Genomic DNA, 23,849 nt, shown 5'->3' with positions numbered 1-23,849 from the left:
ATCAATGCGTCACTTTATCTGCTTAGTTATGGAAAATAACGTCATAATTGTGGACCTGCACGGTGACGACAAGCGTCACCACACAGAAATTGTGTTGCGAGAAAGAGAGACAAAGGGTTCACACGAGTGGCCACAATAAAGCCAAGTTCTGGTTCAACAAGAAAACCAGGCCAGGTTCTTCACCCGTGGACGCAGGAACTACAAAGCAGGCAGCAGGAAGTGATGTTGTGCTGCTACCTAGTGTCTGTTGCCGGTCAGGATCCGGCTGCTGCTCCTGTTTAAATGTTAATGCATCACCATCGCCAAGAAATCCAACACGCTGGGGAATCACAGTTAAGGATTTTTTTTTTTTAATTTTAAAACACAGCATTCAAGCTCAATATAACCACAGGTTTACCATGTACATGTTTTAGAGATAGCAAAAAAAAAAAAAAGATGTATAAAATGAACTGATAACATCTACAATGATCCCCCTCAAAAAACAAAAAAACAGTTAAATCTATTTACTGTATTCACATGAATGAAGCAACACGTGCTTACTACAGATTCTAAACTGAAATTTTAAAAAATGCAAGCAAAACAATTTTTAAAAATTTGTGTAAAAAATGTTAAATAAGCTTAAAATGAAATTAAAAAGGAAATGTCAACTTGTGTTTCTTCATTTCAACAAATGTTTATAATATGTACAACAGCCTTGCATGACAAACAACAAAGAGAAGAGGACGAGCGGCCAGAAACAGAACGATTGCATCAGTGGGAGAATGTTTTACAGAGCATAAATGATTCAAGAAAGTCTCGTCTTGCTCGACTGCACGTCAGGCGATCAAGGACTGTCACACCTTTACAGACATTTGAAAAGATACGCAGAGTAAAAGATTCAATGGCACAGTCTTCACCTCTTGATCACAACGCACACCTAATAGAAGCGGCAGTAGTCCAAATATGTCACCCCTCGTATGAAGGATCGTCATGCTTCAGGTAGCCCGACGGAGGATTTCCAGATTAGGTTGGCAAAAAAACTTCAGGCTAATCCCAATCCCTTTCACAGCATCCACTCGCGCTTATGTTATAAATGCTAAAACACATTTGTGAAACACTTCGCCAATGCAAAAGGTTTCTCTGAAATTCCCCTTTGAATTATTCATCTTTTCACTTGAATTAGGACCTGCTCAGTGAGAGGATTTTTCTAAGTATAAACTGCTGCATTTGATAGAGTAAATGTGTGTATGTGTGTGAATAATATTCTAAGGGGTGATGCAGTTTTACAACTTGACAGGAACATGAAGAGAATAACAAGCAGTCTGATGAAGAGTGCACTGCAAACGCTTCTGTCTGCCCAGCATCATCTTTATGGAGATGGAAGAGAATCGTTGCTTTCCAGTAGTATAGAAGAAAAAAAAAACCCATCACTGTTCATCCTCTCTATTGATTAACATCCTGCTCGCAGACTCTTCGGCTGCATTTCCGTCGTGCAGCTCCAGAGCGTGTGTGTGCGCCAAAATCAAGTTCACAGCTTCGCAGCACTCTGCGGTTCTATTACAGTCACTGCCAGGGAATAGTGGCTCATCAACGTATTAAAAATGCCACAGGAAACAACAGTGTCCCAGTGCAATTCTGCAGGATGACTGGTCCCAGACATCAGATTTAAGACAAAGCCAATATCAAAGAAATATTGACATACAGTACGTCAACATTAACTGAAGATGTACGCAAATCTCACGGGAGGACTCGAGTGGATTTGCATTAAAAAAGCAGACCTGAGGAACTGAGATGTAAAAAAAGCGTAGACAGGCTGATGTATGCTGAGTGTGAGAAACAATGTCTACAGTTGAGACGGGAGGAAGACAGCTGCTTCCTCCCGTCTGTATGAGTAGGACATTACTCTCGCGAGAATGGGGGACAGCAGAACAGTTTACACACCAACAACCAGTAGTGATCAGTCGTCAACACTGCAACGCTGTGTTAGATGTGACCTCATCGTGGTGTGTTCATGTGTAGAGGGATAACTGGGGAGTGTTTAAGTCAGTTCAGGCTCCATCACACCAAGAGCTGCTGCAGAGAAATCCCCAGCAACAATGATGATCTCACAACAGTAAAACACCAGTAAAAGAACCCTAGGAATTTAAAAAGAAAAGAGTTCCTTTCACTCCTGACTCTTGGAATAAGGTTCCAGCAATCAGCAAAAGCACATTTGGGTTTCCATTTTAAGTCAAGTGAGACGGTGAAGGGAGGCTGAGGATGGAGAGACTGACAGGAAAATCATCTATGATTAAAGGAGGACTGACGGGCTGATTGAACGGCTGAGTGGTTTTAGAGACGTCAGTGCTGCAGACAGGACCAGTCCAGTGTTGTCTAGTGCACCGCAGGGGTGGTGGGATCTGGTCGACTGTTAGCCAGGTACTTGGCTCGCATGCTGGAGGTGTACTGAGGGGGAAAAAAAACAAAGGAAATGACAAAGAACAACGCATCAATTAAAACTGCAGTCTTTATGGTGCAAAAACAAAATGAAACGAAAAATAGTTGGTAATCAAAAGGTAAAGTTTCTAACATCAATAATACATTTAAAAAATAGTCTCTGTAGGATTTTCACATTATTACAAAAGAGGTTTTAAAGACTGGGATTTTTATTTCTGTTTTTTAAAGTTCAGTTTGACATTTGGGACCCAGTATTTCATCCAGTAAAAATAAAACCTTTTTAGTAATTCAGAAATTAAAAAAAGTGGACAAACATGCAGATTACACGTGCATTACACGTTACTCACACCTGTACACACTTAGTCAACAGATGAGAGAAAATCCTACACAGATGAGCTAATCCCAAGTGCTGGAATCTAAATATACAGCTGAAATGATTGAAAGAGAAACCGTCACAGTGACATCAATAAGAGGACAACAACATCAGGGTACAAGGAGCTGATCAGACACTAAATACACCAGTTTAACTTATTTTGATTGTCAACCTCCATGCACATCGGCAGGTGCAGTCATTCATAAACATTTAGGATGCACCCATGCTTTTTTAAATTTTTTTTTTTTTAAATACAGGCAATACAAACACAATGAAGGCTGCATTTCAAACTCGTGGAATTGGTGGTTGTTGTTTTCATTTGTCATATTTGTTCATCCTTCAGAGCCATTTCCACAGGGCCTGTCGAGGAAGTGAAGGCTGAAGCATCTGCACCAGTAAGGGCTAAAAGATCCGGCAGAACTTACCTCGGAAGAAGAAGACCGGTGCGCATCATCAGTGTGAGTGCAGTGCTATACCAGGTTAACCCTTGGGGTATGTTTATATGTCCGTGGTACTAGACGATAAATCTCAGCTGCACATCTCTTTTCATACTCAGCCCTTTTATCAAAACAGATAACCTGTGGCACTGAATGCTATTATGACTGATAATGTGTGAAATATTGTGTACTGTGATGTGGTTATTCTACCATGAATATCTGAAATAACTGCCAATCAAGCAGACATTTTTGAATTACTGCCTCCAGGTTTTCAGGAGGATTACACAAAATCTAAAAGTCAGATTTTCACAAAACACTGCAGAGGGACGGAGCATAGGTCAAGGAGGAAGCCGGTACATTTTGGTGCATTCAACACAGTAACAACATTTTACTGCATTGGCCTTGGTGGAGGTGGGCTCTCTACCGAATGCCCTTCTATTTAAACGATATGGCTGAGTAATTTGCCTCATTTCCTAAGTCTAAAAAATCTTAAAATGTAGCAGAAAGTATCTGAGTAAATTTTTTTCTCACTATTTGTATCAAACCACTTAAATGACAGAAAAGTGGTCACTATCCTGTTACACACCCAAAAGCTGAGGTGCAGTGACATAATATTTTACTCTTTACATCAAAGTTTAAACCAAAGAACCAAAACAAAGGAAGTCCACATGGTCAGTGGTGTTTCATCTGACTTGTCATGGACTCGTAGGTCACAGTGAGCCTCAGGGCAGAGTTACAGCTTTACATGTTCCTCCCAATACAACTGTGGTGCAGAGGGGTAGGGGTACATGCAGCCTGGGGCCACAGGAGACAAACACCAGGTGGGACACTTAACAAGCGTCAGGACAGAGGGGAGTGAGGGGTCCAGCAGCCCTGGTGGGACCTGAATAGAGGGGTGAGTAGAGCTGGGTTTGGGAGGTGCTACAGAGGAGAAACAGGCCAGCGGGTGGAGGAGGCGGGCATGTTTTGTACCTGTTAGCTTAGCAGACGAGGTTACCAAAACGATCTTGAACTCTCCGAAGGCTTTAACTGCCAGCTGTGACCGCTGTTACTGTCGGCGGCAGTCAAATACAACTGTATGGATTCGTAGAAAAAAAAAAACAAAAAAACGACAAGAAGAGAGTATAGAGAAGATATAGAAACCAGTGTCTAGGTCCAGGAAGACACACAGGCACCAGGCAGGGCAGGGTCTCCGGTAGAGGTTCAGGCCGAGGCGGGGCAGGAGGGAATGACTGAGGATGGCTGGTGATACATGTTCTAACATTGCTACTACTGTACCTCTGCAGCGTGTACTCAGTAAACAACAATGCCATCAAACATCAAGTTGACACTTTAAAAGGTCCTTGTAGCTGAAGTCAATTTGGTTTTGCCTCTCTCCATTCAAAAGGAAGGGTTTGTCACAGCTGGAACAGATGTTTAACTATCTGGATGCTCACGGAAACAAGAACTTAAGTTTGGATTTTCTGACGACTTGTTATTACACAAGTTCATGTTTCTGTGGGAAAACTGTAAATATTCATGCTTTTCTAATGGGTTCATTAATATAGACATCAGGGTTCTATGTTATTGAAGTCAGTTCCTGACAGATGGACCAGGGGGTGTTCCTACAGTTCTTAACTTACCGAGGGGGGAGGAGACTCCCGTCCTATCAGAGGTGTGTTTTCACAGCGAGAGTTTGGGAAGTTTGCATTCTGAGCCCTGCAGAGTGAAACACAAAACAATCAAACAATATGCACTAAACTGACAAACAACTCCAGAAATAAAACTGTATGCTGCATTTATGAAACTTGTGATGTCGTTTTTGGAGTTAACTGGGAAATTCCCTCCCCTTAGTGTTTCACTCATGAGAGCTTGAGTTTCACACACAGCTGGAGAGCAACAGCTGCATCTGCTGGTTGTGGCGTGACCTTCTCTAGGACGGCTGAGCGTCTCTCTGGAGACTTGTAAACTAGCCCTTGAGTACACACGGTGTCCAATATCACCCACACTGAGCAGATGACTGTCTCTCCATCAGTGCTGATTTAAACTCAGAGTAGCACAGCAGAGGTAACTTACATGTACTCCGTCACGGGTGCGTTGCTGACAGTGTGAGCAGCAGCGGGGATGGAGGTCTCACTGCCATAGCTGCTGCCACAACTGTACAGGCTGGGCATGTGGACACGGTACAGGTTATCATGGTTTTGCCTTCCTCCATGGCTCAGAGACTCGTCCTCACTGTCGTCATCACCCCTGCAAAGCAACACTGTCAAGCCACCACCAGAGGGAACCCTTGCTCTGTCTAACTGATGACAAAGGAGCAAAGAATGCCACGTGGTCACAGTTTGTGTTTATTCTCAGTCACATTTTGATTCCATTTCATCATGCCTAGGGGAGAGGAAAATATGAATTCTCTTCTTTTTGAAGCACAGAAGATGCAGTGACCTTAATGTAAGTAAGCTATGAAAATAACCCTGCGTAATTCGCTCTGCTCCAACAGGAAAACTTAAATCCCCAATTTCAAATGACCCTACATGCATCTGTTCCCTATGTCACCTTCAGAAATAAGGTGATGCCACTGATTCTTTAAGAGATGCACAACAATCTAAGCCAGATAAAAAGCCTGTTCATCTTGCATGCTGTTCCTGACATAGCTAGTCCATGAAATCATAGCGTAACATAGTTCATCTTGCTTAAATTAAATAATAACTAACCCCAGACATGATCAACAGGAAACTCTGCAGTAATCTGACATGTCTAGCTATAACTCTAGAGGGGTACAAAATAATTAGTGCACGTTCATCATTACAACACCAAAATAAAACAAGTTTCCCTGGGACCACTGAGAAAAACAGACAGCTAGCGTGTAAGCCTTTGCTTTATGACAGGAAGCTCTTACTGAGATCAAACAGAGGACCCCCCCCCCCCCCCAAAATAGGAGGGGTCAGTTAATTATGTAGTGCAGCAGAGCTGATGACTCTATCCCATCCTGCAAACTAATCTCCTGTTTATAGGACATAAAAATCTGAATGATTTCAAACTCCTGCTGCAGAAAGTGACACCAGCTCAGGCGGTGGTTCTGATAGATTTAGGCCAACTCTGCACAATTAGTATGGGGATAAGGAGGAGTAATCTACTTGAGGAAGCAGCTGGAGCATTCTGGACATGTCCAGCCAATCTTTGCACACCAAAAACCAACACAAAAGGATTAATCTTTCTGTCTAGATTTATATTTGCTTGCTTCCTGCTGTGTACAAACAAGACATGATTCACTCTTAGAAGAAATGCATTAAAACTATAATTAATTGATGGGCTTATCCTCTTGAATTATTTGTTACAGTATACACTGTACTATATACAGACCTAAAAGCTTTTGTGCTGCCTTCTATGATGATTCTGGAGGATAGTGTAAAAGTGGGCTTACCGCTTGTTCTGCCAGGTGTGAGGAACGCTGCAAACAATCGAGCTAAACATGAGAGCAGTGACGAAGGAGAAGAGCACGAGGTAGATGAGGCCTTCCAGTCCGTCATAACACAGTCCTGTCATAGCCTGGACATAGTCCTGCAAAAGTTTATAAGAGCAATTATGAGCATATAGGATCGATTAAATGGAGAAATCTTTGTTCAAACATCTAAAGCATTTTAATAAACACAAACCAAGGAGAGACCAAATACTGTGTGGAGAGGTGGAACGAGATGATGCCAAGATTTTTCAATGTTCTCACTTTTTTATATACAAAAAATAAAACAATATAATAATGAAAAATGAAACACAAAAGAGCTTGAGTTGCACTGTGGTTCATGATCTTATTTTAAATTAAAAATGTATTCACCTAAACAAGTCTCCACAAGTAATCAAAACTTCTGGATGAAAAATAAGTGAACTAAACAGCATTAATCAGCAGCATCTCCTTATTTCTTAGAGGTAGGAAAAAAATGTGTATACACATGTATAAATACACCACATTCTACACAGACAACACCCACTAAGAGTCTGCCTATACACTGGCGTCAAACTGGGCTGCCTACAGATATGCCTGCTTGTTAATCTGCCTTCTCAGCTCAGGCATCTCTGCCAAATTAAAAAAAAAAAGCCAAATATCAGCCTGATTAATCGGCCTCCAATGTAAAGGTAGCAAAAGGCTGAGATGTGCTTTAAAAATTCAGCATGTGGATTCTAAGAGGGTCTTTAAAATGAATCCACAATGACCTGTCATTTAAACTAGGTCAAACCATGAGCTCACAGTTGGCAAAGCAGTGCACTTCCACCAAAGTTTGAAAAGCAACTCAACACTCCACACTATCGTGACTGAGCTCCACCACTCTGTTTGCAATGCATCGAGCTGAAGCACTTTCATATTCTACTGAAGATACTGTAATTTTCCTGAATAAGCTCTGGCACGGTAACAAGGTACAGCTTTGGGAGGGAAGTGCAGACAGAAACGAGAAAGATCTACTGGACACATGCATGTGTGCACTTAGAATTTGGAAGTGACAAGTGTGGAGAAGTGAGCCAAGCACCCATCAGCCAGTTTCACAAAAGGTACATAGCTAGCATCAGTTGGATAAGAACTCTCATAAAGGAATGTTATTCACATTGACAAGTGGAGTGAGCTGCTTTAAAAAGGTTGCTTTGTACAACTAAGCAGGACTACAGAGATGTCACAACACATCAATGCTCAGGCACTTTTCCATGAGACACAGAGCAACCCTGGACTAAGAATGTCTCAGTTTGTAAGTCTTCTAATCCCAACTCACCATGTGCAGGCTGCGACAGTCCACCAGGGCAGTGAGTTGATGTAGGCTGATCTCTGTGGTGTTCAGTATCCCCTGGATCTCCTCCAAACTTCCCTGGAAATGAATGAGGAGAAACACCAAACAGCACTGTTGATACAGGCTTAACATGTAGTGCAACTATGTTATGGTTGTGACATGCAAGTTCCCCCACATACCGAGGAATCTGGAAAACAAAATAAATTAGATGGATTAATGTGGACAACGGGAATTATTGAAAGTGGTAGTTTCCCATTCCTGCTTGTAAATGGTGTAAGATGCCAGGAATGAGATAGCAGAACGTTTGTTGAAAAAAAAGGAAGCAAATGAAAAGTGAAGCAATCTTTTGATAGTGATCAAGCCACAGATTATCCAGTTGACGCAATCATTTGGGATGCATCTTTCATCAATACACAAGAGTGCACAGCAGCCCCAGCTGAAAAGGCAGATCTTTATGTATGATACATTTAAATGGACCGCCTCCCTTCTTCCTCCTGTTCTCATTACAGTTCCACTGGAAAATGTGTCCAATTGCCTGATCTAAATGTTTCCACAAGCTCAGCACATTTCTCTGTGTGGGTTTGTGAAGTGAAATATGCCTCTCTCTATTCCCGGCGTCAGCTCGTATTCGTGCCTCTGTCAACTGGTAAGGACCAGTGCTGGACAATAATACCACAGTGCTTTATTGACAAGAGCCAGTGAAAGCCTAATGCAGCTAAATGGACATAATGCAGGTCCCAGGTGGGCTGTCAGCAGATCTTTATGTGGACAGGTGCACCTCACTCCTCTGCAGGTCATTCGTTTGGGTCCCATTCATTGGGACATTCTGTCAACACAAATGGTACAATGGTACCAGCCAACTTGTGGCCTATAGGTAGGTGGGTGTATCAACAGCTACCCAGTGAGTGCACTGATGGGTGAAACCTTAGACATACCTTAGTTTGCTTATATTCTCTAGTGGCCGAGCGCAGCAGCTCGGATACATCGTCCTGCATCTCAACTAGAGCTTTGTGGCTCCCAGAAAGCTTCTGAAAAGAAAAAGCATAAATACTGTAACAGCCCAAAGCATCTCAACAGAATTTCCATTTGTCACTTGCTGTCTCCATTTGTAGTCAAGTGGAAGGCTGGTGAGAACATGCCAACATTCATAGATGTGAGCTGAAAGGCTTACATACTGCATGTATCTCTCTATAACTTCCTTTTCTTTGCATTGACTCTAACAATAGATTCCTTGGCTTGGGAAGCACTCAAGTGTTTATTTATTCATGCCGTTTGGAAGACAACATGTAAGTAGTCAGTCAATCAAAGCATCTATGAATTCATAGTTTAAGTAACATTCTACTTCTAACACTAATAAGCAGTGAAGCATGTACATGCTATCTGGACAGATACACAGGAAATGCTGCACTGTATCACTTTTCTAGCTAGTTGAATGGGAAGTATTGTACCCTTGCTTGGAAAAAAAAAACTTCTTGGATGCAATGGGAGTGACTCATTGTGCCCACTTGCATTCTTACCAATTACAACTCAAACATCATGTCGAGATTGTGTTGTTAATGATATGTCTGCATATCAGCAACATGGGCCAAAAAGCTTTTGGGTATTCACAATAATTGGACAGTACACTAACAAGTTATAAACTCAAACATGCAAAATAAATGTTCTTTACAAACCTGCTGGAAGGGATTGGGTTGTTCCAAACTGCAGCTGAGATAGTACCTCAGGATATCTGTGAGTAAATGGGACAAGAGCATATTTCAGCAGGGCCATAAAAGCATATATAGCACAATAGCTTTCTTCTTACACAAAATACACAGAATATTTATTGTTAATGTGTTTAGATTAGTGGTTTGCTTGTTATCGATAATGAAACCTCATTGCAATTTCTCAGAGTTTGAGCTAGAACCTTATAAAATGCAGATAAATTCAACTTTAATATGTATTTCAAGAAATAGGTGAGGTGGGGACAAGCAAATGTTAGGAATCCTAATTGAATATTAGGAAAACTGAATAATTATTTACGATACTAAAGTAGGTGCTGCTTGAGTTTCTGTTGATTGACTAGTTTTCATATCAACAATCACACCAATGAAACTACCCATCAAGCTCAGAAAATCTTCATTCTTTTCTAAAATGCTGGCCAGAACCCAAAATGCAACAACATTTAAGATGAATGAGCCTGACATCCTATTAATAAGACTGCAACACACACAGCTTTCTTTTTATTTGAGCAATTTTTTTTCTCCCTGCTGCCCTGATACCGCTTAACTGCTTCTTCGAACAAACCCCGAGATCTATGGTGAACTGTTCCAAAAGAGCAAAGTTCACACGTGACTTAATTTTAAGAGCGATTGTTTTTTTCCCCTGCACAAACATAATTACACATTACAGAACACACAATAAGTGAGAAGTTTAGTTAAAGCCATTATTGCAAAGAACCTCCTGAAAAGCAGTTACATCCCCTCTGGAGTTACTGTTATATTACATGATCAGACTTGAACCATGAACCAAAGCAGAGATTATATTTAAGGTTTAGGGACTTTCACATGCCATTACTTCCCACTCCAGTTACTTGTCCTGGCTCACAGTAGCTGTAGGAGTCTGAGAAATCCTTTCTACATGATCGTGTGACTCAAAAGCTGTAGCAAAGTCCACAAATACAAGCTGTGAGAACACAGCCGACAATATAACACATGGTGTTAGTGACACACACACAAACACACACATACACAAAAGCCCCTGTGCGAGGAGCTTCTTTCCCACACAGTTGAGCACACTTGTGAGAACAGAAGTTCAAGTACAAAGATATCATGCAAGTCTCTGTCAATCCAGCTCCTAACACACACCCTCACCCACACACACACACAGAAATATCAAGAGCAGCAGATTTCCTGAAGGCTGACTAGTTCTGGAAGGAGCTACAGATGCATCATCATGGGGATGGGCCTACAGTCGTTTCCCAGAGTATCAACTGTGAGAATTCAGAACGAAAATTGCTGCCACTATTTGGCTTGGGTACCATCCAGAATCTGAACCAAAATTGGAACTAGTACTGGTATCAAACCCATCCAGAGCCACTAACAAGTGGGTTAAAAGACAACACATTTAATGATTACAATGATCAAACACTTCAGAAAACAATTTTATGTGGCTCTATTGTTACTTTTGCTCCATGTAGCACAAAATGCCTGCTTAGTTCTGCTTACATTTCAGTGATGATACCTCTGAATAAAGCTTCAGTTACAATGCTCTGAACAAAACCAAGACTACAATCTGTTAAATGATCAGATTGATTAGCAGTGAACCACAGCTCAGGGGTTACATCCACACGATAGCCCACCAGCTCATCACACCAGACTTTGGCAGTGCAAGGCAGTCAATACAGATTTAGTTCCAGTCCCTGGAGCTTTTGTCAAACACTCGCTTACTATTTTGTTATCATAGCTTTTCCAAGTATAAGGAACTATGAGCCAATAAATGCCAACCACACTGAACAAGCACATGTTCTAGAGATGAACCACCTCCAATATAAACATTTTGTTATTTTAGCATTATTTGTGTTGACACTTTTGGTTGAGAGAAGCATTAACCATTGGACCGATCAAGTCAGAGGTAGAGGCTGCCACTGGCTCCTCAATCATTTCAGAAAATAAGACATCAGAATAAAATGATCAAGTGCACAGACAAACCAGTTTTCTCTTTGGATCAAGACCAAATATTTGACACAGTTGCTCAACAATCAGAGGCAGAGGAATGAAGAAAGATGTCTGAAATAATGTACGTTCAAGAAAATGTAAAAGCCATCCAGGGAAGGAAAGCAATAAATCCACTGTATAAATAACACACTGTGCTACTTAAGAGACACAGTCTGAAGCAGTGAAATCAATAAAAGTGCATCAGAACTGGCCGACATAGACAACATTTATATAAATAAAAGGAAACGTATTTTGGGGTTCTTAATTAAGCGTTAAATTTGCAAAGTTACCATCAGAACAGTTTCAGACATTAACTACTGTTGTCTAGTTAACATGTGTTACAGGAGACTGCAACCCCCATACTGCATGAATCAGGCCCGAGGCTAAACACAGCTTCATAGATGCAGCATAACACAGTCACTGAATAAAGCAAGTGGCTGCTCATGGTTCAGAAGAACCACACATATGTCACACAACATTTACAGCTAATGCCCTGATTTCTGCTTTGAGCCGACCAAAAGCTTGCTTCATACATTCCGTGTATTTTCAGAAAGAGAATAGAAAAAGACTGAAAAATTAGATATTTATGTGGTCTTGTGTTTTTTCCAAACAAATTTCCCATGTAGTATATTATAACTCATGTTTTACTAATACTGGGAATTCAACTTTGATACAAAGAATTCTGGTCAAGAATGAACTTTCTGGTAACACTTTTCATCACTTGCATCTGGAATTGCTTGTGTTCTCTGCCTTGTCTTGTTTATTTGCTTAAAAGGCAAAGTATTTTTGCATATTTTCACCCAATAAAACTGATCGCAGATGCTCTGCACATGCCATCCCAACAGATCTAATGCCAGACTGCATGAGACGAGTGACTGCAGTGGTATATAAAAAAAAAAATCAATATTTTAGACAACAATTACAGAAATATCCTGCATCTACAACAATCTCCTCCATCTCACACACTATTTCCTCCTCTTACAATCATCCCATCATACTCTGGCTGGGCAATTACTAAAAAGAGATGCATTATAGAAGCTTCTGTACTGCTTTAAACGACTGCTCGTTGCCCTCTGACATTGCTGGCAGGGCTTTTTAGGGGCTTTTTATGGGCCACAGACAAGGAAACCCCACTCTTCAGAACAATGTCATCTCACTGCTGCACAATAATCAGACCATTCAGCCCAGGAAGGAGGAGGAGGACATAAAGCTTTATATTCCAATGTGTCCCCTATAATTGGAGATGACTAATATTCCATTGACTGATGGAATTCGAAAGCAGCTCACAACATGGCAGTCTCAATCTCGCATTCTTCTGATATCAAATTTGTACCTTGCTTGACGACGCCATACTGATCTGCTACTTTGGTGACGTATGTGTCAGGAGCTACACAAAAGTCACTGGAGGTCTAGAAAGAAGAAGAAAATGTATATTTACAAGTCAAACAAATCAATACACATGAAAGTCAATGTATCATCATATTTAATGAGGCTTACAGCTTAGTCACGTTTCAAAATATTCTTTAGTATTAAAAAAGAAAAATGAAAACAATCCACACATTTTCCTGTTTATGCATTAAGAATAGACTGGACTAGCTTTGGTCCATAAAGGAGCAAAACTAGCTGCTTTGTTGTTGTTGTTGTTGTTTTAACAAGGGATGCAATATTTGTTGTGACAGATTTAATCCTAATTAATTTGCATTTGGTTTTAGGTCTCCAACGTCACAATTACTCCTTCTGGAAAGTGTTGCATGGAGAGAAAAGTTTATGCAATTATTATGCAACCAAACAACAATGCTGTGTTAAACATTTTCGAAATGTACTCTTCGTTCACTATAATAACACAACTAAAGTAGATTTAAAAAAAAAGAATTTTTTAACAAAACATGGTCAGTTGCCTGTAACTCTCAAGGTTATCTGCCAAATACAGCATGCTCATCTTCCGACTGTTATACTATTATGTTACTATAACACGTCATTGCACATAAAGTCCTTCATGGCATGTGGGAGATAAAAAAAGATTTTATAGCCGATAACTGTCAAATGAGGCATTCAGTCTTGCCAAAAATGTGATGAAATTAAAGGTCCATCAATGAATATAACCCATATTCAATATGGTGTAAAAATCAATGATCCAATATGGCTGCCACAGGAAGGGACCTAGCTTAGAGTTGTCAACATTTTTTAAATGTTTTGTATGATTTAGTCAATCAGTTGTTGAAATACAGTGTTGACACAAGCAGCAGTGGTTGCAGGGGTAAAAACAAAACAAAAGACAACATCCCCTCACAAAAGCTTAAAGGGATACAGGACTCTATTTGTATCAAGGTCACGATATCATCCTGAATTTTATTATACAAACGTTTCTTTGTCTCTCTATGCGCTTCATAGTGACTTGACTCATCACTTGTGCTAATTAAGAGCAATCCCACTCCCCTCCAAGGCCAAATTCAGCAGTCTGTGGCACAAAAATGTGTTATCCAATTATAGGTAATGAACTTTGCAGCACGATCAGGAAAACAAGATTGCGCTCTGATGGAGACACTTACCACAGAGACAGCCAACTCTAGCCCCAGGGAAGCCCAGCTGATTACCAGAGCCACTACACCAAACAAGCACACCCTGGGGAGAGGATGTGTGAAGTTTAGGACACTTAAAGTGACAGTGCTACAGCAAGACCACACCACTGAATGGAATGAGATATCTTTAAGGTCGTCATTTATTATGCTTTGTAATGCATTATATTGCACCAGTGCAATACTAGTCTCCCAACAGAGAGAGTAGCAGAGGAAGGAAGAGCTGGGGGAAGAGCACGGAGATATAAGAGCTGTACACCTGTGATGAGTTATTTTTTTATACTAGTTCCTGTGTTTTAGTGCCCAAAATGGGGAAAATGGCATTAACTGATCAATCAAATATAAAAGATAATGGCAAACCTGTGTAAACAAAGTGTATCACAAAGTGTTATTCGTTATCACCAGAAAACACTGAAGATAGTCCGATGTCTGTGCTAAATGAATTGTGACTCGGCTGATATTATATAGAGCGTGAATTTATCCTGACAAACTTAAAATGACAAGGTGGCCCTGATGAGTTGCAGGCTTTCGTCTAGAGTAATTGTCACTCATTCTGTGTCAGTTGCTAAAATTATTTCCCAGGCCAGAAACATTTTCCCTTAAGTAGCCTGGTCACATAATCTTATGATGAGACTCACACTATAAGCGTTCCCTTGGAGTTGCGAATGAGGCCAAACAGCACCAGAAGGCAGATGAAGACATTGAACAGCAGTAGACTTAGGTAGCCCAGCCACCTGTGAAGGCATTAACAGCAAAAGGACATGATTAGCACAACACAGCACAGAAGCGGTCTCTCTCTCTCTCTATCTATCTATCTATATACACATCTTTATCTATCTATCTATCTATCTATCTATGAATACATTTTAAAAATCATATTTCTAAAGTAAACACCTTAATCTAAACAAGCAGTGCCAAACATGTTCATTATAAAATTGATATACAAATATCTTAATGAGGACAAATTGCCATTTAGAACATTAAGAACAAAGGTTAGACATATTCCAGGGTTTAATATTATAGAAAACCTGCTTTTTGTTGCAAAAGATTTAGAATTCATTTAACTTATCTTTTAAACCTTCATTTTGAATTAACAAAATCTGTCTGAATTTTGCTGCAAGTGTGTGACACTCCAAAGAAACACAGGAAACCGTTTTGAGAAAGAACTATCACTGCATTTGCATATTCTCATTTTTCAGCATATATGAGCCATAATACAGTTCTGACTTTGATATCTTCAAACATCGCAGGTTTGTGATTGTAGCCAAGCCAGCGGCAAAATGATATGCTGAAAAATTAAGATTCACTTGTCTGTAGCTGCTGCCTCCTCTAGTTTCACTCAGATAATGTAATTCTAAAACTTCCGGCAGAGTAGCAGCAGTTACCGCTGTTACCGTTCTCACTTGGGAAAACACAAACTAATACTAAAAGAATATATGAAGTCAGAGGTTAGAGACAGTTTTCACAAAGTTGTAAACTGCTTGTGTAAGTTTCTGCACTGAAAATTTTATAAAAATATGTACTGCAAGTTAAAAAAAATGAAAAGAGTTGTATTGCCAAACATCTGTTGTGGTGCAAAGCTCAAACTCTTTTTGACAATGCTGCAGCATTAATATGGATGTGACCTGAAATACTGCTTTGAATTAGAATGAGTGATACATTCACTATGTTTATATACCAGGAAATGAATAGTTTTGGTGCTATTCATGGCTCGGCTGAAACCTGGTTTGATATAAGGCTGATATGAGCTCCCACATCATACACATACAAAGAGCGGGCAGCTGAGTAGAGAGACAGGAGAGAGAATGACAATTTTTTAACTAACTAGCCAACATCTACACCCTATAATGTAACCAGCATTAAACCAACAAGACTAATATGGCCAATCTTTTTTTCCCAAAGTGTATACTTGTACAACAATGACAAATTTAAATGATTTGCCTGCAGTCCTCAATCCACATTATATTTTAGTCAAGGTGTGAAAACAAGTAAAACGAGCAAACATAACAGGGTCTTCGCCTGAAGCACCTTCAGGCTCAGGCCCTAATTATTTTGGCCAAGCTTAAACATAAGTGACTCCAAAGTCAAAATTCTTTCAGATTTTCTGGTTGAGACAGCAGCCCCGAGTCCCAGTAGAGCCTGCCAAGCGCTGATCCCTTCACATTAGCAGCAGAAGATGATAGAGGACAACATCAATCTTTCCACCATTCATTCGGGGATAATGTCCGGTGTATTATTCATTGAGATTTTAAGTATGGAATTATTCAAGTGACTTTGCTGTTTTTATAGCAGAAATATTGGTAGTTAGGATCATTTATTACTAGTACAATGCATATGACGTACAAATAAAAAGAATTATTTAAGTACTACACTAATGAGGAGCACTTGTGAGTATTTGTACAGACAGCAACATACCATCTACATCCTTTCTGCAACAGTGCACATCAGTGTAAAAATGAGACAGAAGCCCTTGACTTGGAGTGTCAGTTTTATGGTATTACTCTGGATGGCCCATTTTGTTTGAATGATAGTACTTTGACTACACTACTACAGGCGTACCTGTACCAGTCATACAGCTCAATCTTCATCGCAAGCTCCTCCAGGGAGATGTTGGTATTGTCCCAGAAGGGAATCTCCACCATCTGTCTGACCAGCTCGTCCAGCTGGCCCTGCAGCTTTTGGATGATGGACAGGTAGTCTGCATGCTGCGCATACTGGCCCTCAAGCTGTTGCAGATTGTCATCTACAGTCTGGTTCAATGAGGATGTACTGTCATACACCTAGACCCAGCACAGGGACAAACATGTTCATGGCAGAGTTCAGACCAGACAAAGGAATTCACTATCTTGTGGCAGGGGAAAGTGGGAATGCTCACGGCACAGGGGTGATGAATTATTAAACATTCTGGTATAATTTGTGCTGTCAGTCTTACCAGCTTCTGCACCCCAGTGATTGTGCGGTTAGCATGGCGCAGGGAATATGTTAGCCGATTCACTCCATCACAAGTCTCGCCGTTACCATAGAAACCCACAGCAATGCCAGCACTGAAAGGAGACAAAAGAAAGGGAGGAGAGATGGGGTGGTGAGGGGGAGGGCTTAGCTTAAAAAGACACATAGAGGAGAGGCGAGCAAGCCTGGGAGATAGTGAGGCAGGGAGAGAGGCGTGTGAACTCCACATTAACCCTGTCTGTTCAGACCCCAGTCAACAGGCTCCTTTCATTTCCAGCAGAAAGAATCCATACAGAACCATGGAAACACACAGGAATGGGCCACATGTATGCCCCTAACCCTACACGATGGCTGACTATCAGGCCTTCGTTAGCAGAAAAGAAGCACTGTTGCATGGACTGAAAATATATTTTTAGTTGTATTGAATTCATTTTTATGATGGGCAATTTTTGATAACTAGCAGTGATACTGGCACATATATATCTACTGTATTTCAGTGACTAAAAAGAAATTCATTTTTGTACTTTGGGAAGCAATTTGAAGAGCGACACTCCAGTGCTGATATCTCTTCTTGTGCTGCAGCTGTTAGTCTTTTCGGTGACACCCATCCTATGCCAAAGTGGATTTTATCAAGTGGGCTGATGATAAGTGAATCACTTCAAGCTGAAAGTCAGACTAGTCCAATAGTGTTCAGCCAACAGCACTCAGTGACTCAATAGGTTTTCCCTCTTCCTGAAGGGCTGCTAATCTCTTCCTCTCACACTCAGCAGTGTGAAAAAGGTGGACAGGAGCTGTGTCACAGCAAAAACAAAAGCAAGCTCTCAACTGGGAAGTGAAACTTTGAATATACAGCCTTTTAGGGCTGTAACCATACACAAATATCATTTAGAAAGTACCTTGCTTTTTTTAATACATTAAATGTTTTTGTGACTTAACTGTACTAACGTACAAAAAAGCAATATGAATTGCTGGCTGAATCAGAAATCCTTTATTAATCCCTTGCGGGAAATTGTTAAAAACGTTTTAACACAGAGGAGTCGCATATCCACTGCTATAAATATACAGTCGGTGTTTGTTGTTGCTTTGGCTTGATGTGAGTTGTTAGAACAAGAGTGCTTACATGCCATGGGGAGCTGGTTAATTTGCACTGCAGCAGGCTACCCTGTGCAGCACTGGGGGTCATTACATAGATATCAGCATCAAAACTCAACAGTTTGTATTGCAGATTAATGCAATGCAAATTTATTTATTAGAATGCAAATTAAAAAATATGGCAAAAGCAATATTTTAATGATATCTGTAGATAATCCCAATATCCTTAAAAGCTGAGGAGTGCTTTCTGGATTGATGCCAGGTATGAAATCTTTGTCAGAGAACAAACCCAGAGCAAAACCAAACACATAAATGTCTCATCTCTCTAACTTGTTTTTCCTGTTTTTACTAAAACACATTTGTGTGTGTTTACAAGCAGACACTGGCGCAGTGATTGTAATGCAGTTCTTGTACTCTTCAGGTCCCCAAGCTCTTTGTGCTACTCTGAATCAACTGTGATGGCTCTCCAGTGGCTCATCAACTGAGGGAGGAAAACAGGAAACGAATGCAGTGTTCACGGATAGATAGAGCATGTCCAGATGGTAGCGTTCTCATGCTTCCGATGAAGCCAGTATCTACTAGTAATAATAAAACATAAAATTAGGCATTCCCATTCTATCATTTTTCATTCCTTTGGTTTAATGTGCAGATACAAAAATACCTTCACCACCCTTGCCATACAATGTGCATCTGTCTGTGCTTGGAACTTAGATAATCAAATTAAGTTTGTCGATATACCCATTTCATTTGACCTTGAGTTAATGATGATTCTTTTTGAATGGGATCATTGTGTGTGCAGAAACCCTCAAGGGACAAAAAACTGCTTCACAATTTAAAACCTAACTCACAAAAACAATTTATTCCTGGAGGGTTTCTGTTGGTTAGGAGGTACAGACAGTTTCATTGTTTCTCACTAAATCCATATCTTTTGGGGTGTAAATAGTGCTAGAGTGCACTCCTACTCTCTTTGGTGATTCTTCGACAAACAAACTGCCTCTCAAGAGTCTTTACAGACATGCAGCAGTACATGGTGTGGTGATCTACAGCAAAGATCATGCTGTACACATAATCTTACAGAAAAATGTAAAAAAAATCTAAAAATTGTGGGACAGCACTGATATAAAAGAAGGCAAGACCCTGTGTTTATGGAGATAGTAACTATGCTTGCAGATCCAAAAGAGTGCACTACATCCCCACACCACTCTCATCCGGAGGTTGCACTTACCTGCACACAAGTGTTGCGATGATGACACACCAGGCTGTGCAGCAGCAGTCGGCAGTGGGTTGATCCTCATTTTTGTTCCGCCGGCAGCATAGCCAAATGGAATAGAAGAGCAGGAACAGGAGGTCCAGGGCCAGACATGCAAGCGCTACACCTCCCAGTAACAGGATGGACTAGGGAAGAGGGTTACAGAAAGGTCATTGCTGATAGCATTTTGGGTGAGCAAATCATCAACGGATTAACATCATGATATTTATAGGCTACATTGCAATGCACTCTAACTTAATATTTTGAAATCTCCTCCAGGGCACTTTGTAGATATTGAAATTAATTCAATGACATGTACAACACACCGTTTTGGTGAATCTACTGTAGTAGTCCCTTCAACATATATGTCTGAATTTAACCTTTATATTCAATGCAGTGTTAAAAAGTAACACAATAAAACAACAGGCCTGCAACAAAGTCTCACTTACATTTTAATTGAATCTGTCTAAGATGAAAGGGGATGATTTATTTTAATTTCTTTATGGGTGCTGTCATTTCTGGTTCTGCAGAAATATACCGAACAAAGGCAGGGAAAACTAATCAATCTTTGGAGAGAACAATATCACAAAATGCCCAGTTAAATGAAAAGGGAGAGATGAGCACTCCCAGAGCAAATATAATCTCACATTGTATTCATGATAATACAAACACAAATTGGGGAGAGCAGCCACATATTACAATAGCTATCACAAAAAATTTCAAAGCAAGCCATAGAGCAATACACCATGTGAGTCAAACCTCTGACTACAGAAACACAACCTATATAGGTCAGACAGAGGGTCTTAGTGACACTTATACCTCAGAGGATTCACTGCTAGGACAAATTTCCATTTCCCTGTCACTCTTTTTATTCAGTATCCTCAATGATACCTCACAGTGACTGACACTACTAAAGGCACTATTAGATGTTCTAGTTATGAGGGAGCAGGACTTCAACCGAAGAACATTTACAGGTTCAGAGGGATTGTCATCAATCTATACTGATTCCTTTGTCCAAATATTTATGATAGCCTAAGAAACAAACAACTGAGGAGAAATGACAGACTAAGCTAAGCCCAGACAAGTGGCTTGGATGGAATAGAGGCGTAAACATTGTAATCCTACTACAAGTTTGTTTTCTGCAGTACCATCTGCACTATCATCTCCTATGAGGTGATAGTGCGTATACAGAAACACCCTGTTTGCAACTTGCATGATCATCTCATCTGGCCACTTAGTCATCTTGTCTCTGCCCTTAAGCTTCGATGGTGTCATTACTCCTCTGACAATAAACAACCTGTCATTGTGTATAGGTTTGCAATTAGTTTAGTGAGCTAGTCCGATGTTGACCATACTGCATTTTCAGAACAACTGGTGCAACTGAGGTCAAACATCTGCAATCTACATCAAAACTGAATTAAAATTTTCATGAAAGGTATTGCATGATGACACATAACTGTCCACACCCCAATACTTAACTTTTAAAGGTATTTTGGGACACACACTATAAAAGCTCCAGTTCTTTTGATTTAGAAACTGCATTTTGCTTTATTGCAATTTCAACAATATTTTGATGTTCAGTCTTTTAACCCTTCAGCATTTACTTGATACTCTTCACCTTGCAAAAGTGATGTTGTGGCTGTTGACCTCTATCCAGCCAAGGAACCTCTCCTGTGTACCACCATGATAAAGGTTTCATACTTTTAGAGAGCTAGACAACAGCAAATGTAAGAGGGTAAAATGTGACCTTTTTCCAACCAAAGAGACTTCAGTTGCTACCTTGGGAGACCATCTTCCTTTTTTTCAGGTGCCAATTTTAGCTTAAGTTAAGCCCAGTTTGAGATCTGCCAGAAACATCTGACACCAAAGCAAAACAATTCACTAAATGCTGTGTATGTCCCTGAAACTTCTTTCATATGTCTCTACAAGCTTTTTAACAATCACCCACATACTGCTGCCATCTCTAGAATACATCTTCCTGTTTCATCTCTAGAATACATCTTCCTGTTTTTTGTTGCTTGCACAGGGAGGAGAGTCTTTCAGAAGCCACAGCACCACAGTGGATGTGGTACTGCTGCATTTAACTCATTTATACATGCATTAACAAAAATTGCTGTGGTTTTGTTATTGACATTGTTATTGTCATTAAGTGATAAATTACTTAGGTGCATATACTGTGAATCTTAATCAATCATTCTCTTTCAAAGGACACCTGTTAAGAAGTACTGACTGCATAATGCTACATGTATATCACCCTCCCAATGACCTATAAACAGTTATATACTACTGAAGCAAGAAAAATGGCTAGGTAAGTTCATTCTGTTCCAAGCATCCAGTACCTACCATTTTCAAACAGGCTACCCACGGAGCTAATTATTTAGATCCTGAGTTAAATCAAATGGGTGTCTGTGTCAATCACAGTACTGAGATGACTAAACTGAACAGGGAATGCCAAAAAAGAATGCATTAGTTAAAAAAGGGCAGTGCAAGTGCTGCATACCGCAGTAGGTAAATCATATAACTTGACCTGATTTGACACTCTCTTCTACAGTAACCATAAAAGAACAAATGTCATACTGCCCTACCCTCAGTAATGTACAACCTAATTCAAGACTTTTCCTGGTGTTTCAGTAACTTTAATCTGAATATATACCTGTCTCTTTGCAGAAGTATTTGACATTATAATTGCATAGGAAGAGAAAACCAATATTTTTGAGGATCAGTGGTGCCTCCCAGGTCAATTTAGGTGCCTAAGATCAGACTGCACACTACCAGCTGGCATGGCTGGAAGAGGTCAAGGCAAGGAAGCTACACACAGATGGTGACATGAATCAAGAGGTGAAGAAACAGAACAGGGTCTAACATGTTTTTTTTTTTTGTGGCTTATTTATATCAAATATAAATCTACAGATTACAGAAGTTACTGTACATCATTTCAATGTGTGAACACTTAAATCACACGAGAACAAACACTCAATGTAAACACATCTCTAAACATGCAACCTTACAATCCCAACTGCTAAGGTCATTTAATACCTTGTAAGGGATGAGGGACTTTTTACCTGTTGATAAGTCCAGTCCTCTGGTCGGAAATCACTGCTTGTTTGCTCGAACCTGAAGTTGAAATGGGGAAGTCTATGGAGCAGGTTCACCCACCATGGTGGCGAGTAGCTTACCACAGCTGCCATTGCAAGCAATTGTCAGTGCGATCCTCTTGTGAGGCAACTCGAGAGACAAGCGAGGATGCTTCCAACTGTAAACAGGCAAAGGAGTCCACCTCAAAAAGTCTGTCTGTATCCGGGAAGAAAAAAACAGAACAAAAACAAGATTGTTCGTCTGGTAGACTGAAAAAGAAGTTAGCAAACTCGCTAACATACAACTGACAGACCTAATAAAGTTTAATATGACTACCACTCGAGGAAGATTTTCTTATTAGCATCAATAACTTACTCCAGTGGCTGATGATAGTTCACACTGATTACTGCTGATTGATAGCAAAACAAGAAGCTCGTTAACTTGTTCATTGCGACTGTAGCTATCATGCTAACAGATTAGAAATTTAGCTTCAGCGTTAACCCAGACAACCTGAAGCTTAGCCAGTCCCGAGCTAGTTAGCGTGTTAGCCTGCCAACTAATGTTTTGAAGCCTGCTTTCACCCGAACTATAGGTGGGGCTGAGCTGGGTACCCTGTCTATTTATACACGAGGTAATACACGCAGTATTTGAACTAATTATACCCACAATGTAACGTTAGTCCGAGTAAACTCAGCTAACGTTAGCCGGTGTCGCTGCGGGTTGGTTCAGTGCAGTGAGGCTCGGACACTAAGGCGAACGACATCAAGAAGTCTCTTTTGTCCACTTGTCATTCTGGGCTGCGGTTAGTTACATCCTTTTTTGTTGAGTAGGTTATTCCTCATTTCGTCTCTTTCAGTTTCCTTCCGGCGTAACAACTCAAACAACCCCTGCAGTGTAAAACCTCCATACAGACTGGAGCTAACGCGGCGACTGTTCATTCACTCAGCTGACAAACCTTCCTCGGGCTCGGCCCGCATACTCAGACGCCCTCGGTGTACGGAGCTAAAAGTGACGCAGTAGCGCCACTCAGGGGCGACCTGGTGATGAGCTCATGCTATATTCATAGGATGTTGGAAATATGGAAACCCGCTTGTGAACTGCAGAACTGAGAGCAGGAAAACGCCTTGAAATAATGTATAAGCGAGCGCACGTGTCCACAGTTTGCTGGTAAATTGACAATTTGAAGCACACCTTTCAAATTTCAAGCTCAGGTTATCATGTAATAATTTTAAAAAAAAAT

The 23,849-nt window shown here is 40.4% G+C and overlaps 1 protein-coding gene across 4 annotated transcripts; it reads right to left on the bottom strand.

The window, feature by feature from the left end:
* Positions 1–334: 334 nt before the first annotated feature.
* ttyh3a (tweety family member 3a) lies at positions 335–23,691 on the bottom strand. 4 transcript variants are annotated; one of them, XM_086185332.1, is made up of 16 exons: positions 23,565–23,691; positions 22,597–22,825; positions 19,511–19,680; positions 17,177–17,288; positions 16,804–17,024; positions 14,883–14,978; positions 14,218–14,290; positions 13,002–13,077; positions 9,647–9,702; positions 8,909–9,001; positions 7,959–8,051; positions 6,626–6,762; positions 5,281–5,454; positions 4,848–4,923; positions 4,198–4,299; positions 335–2,424 (listed from the first exon to the last, which is right to left on the bottom strand). In XM_086185332.1, the coding sequence occupies exons 2-15, from the start codon at positions 22,720–22,722 to the stop codon at positions 4,219–4,221; spliced, it is 1,584 nt and encodes a 527-aa protein (XP_086041458.1). In that variant the 5' UTR covers positions 22,723–22,825; positions 23,565–23,691; the 3' UTR covers positions 335–2,424; positions 4,198–4,218. The 4 variants fall into 4 exon arrangements, with proteins under 4 accessions (XP_086041458.1, XP_086041457.1, XP_086041459.1 ...); XM_086185331.1 differs by lacking the exon at positions 23,565–23,691 and adding an exon at positions 23,276–23,558; XM_086185333.1 differs by lacking the exon at positions 23,565–23,691 and adding an exon at positions 23,276–23,558 and having other exon boundaries at positions 22,597–22,787.
* Positions 23,692–23,849: the final 158 nt, after the last annotated feature.

Source organism: Aulostomus chinensis, chromosome 18 (assembly GCF_037954235.1).
Source record: "Aulostomus chinensis isolate RoL2024-O1b breed Wild chromosome 18, RoL_Achi_v1.0, whole genome shotgun sequence".
Classification (NCBI taxonomy): Eukaryota; Metazoa; Chordata; class Actinopteri; order Syngnathiformes; family Aulostomidae; genus Aulostomus; species Aulostomus chinensis.
The sequence above is the reverse complement of the archived record's forward strand: the minus strand, read 5'-3'. Positions and strand labels throughout refer to the sequence as shown.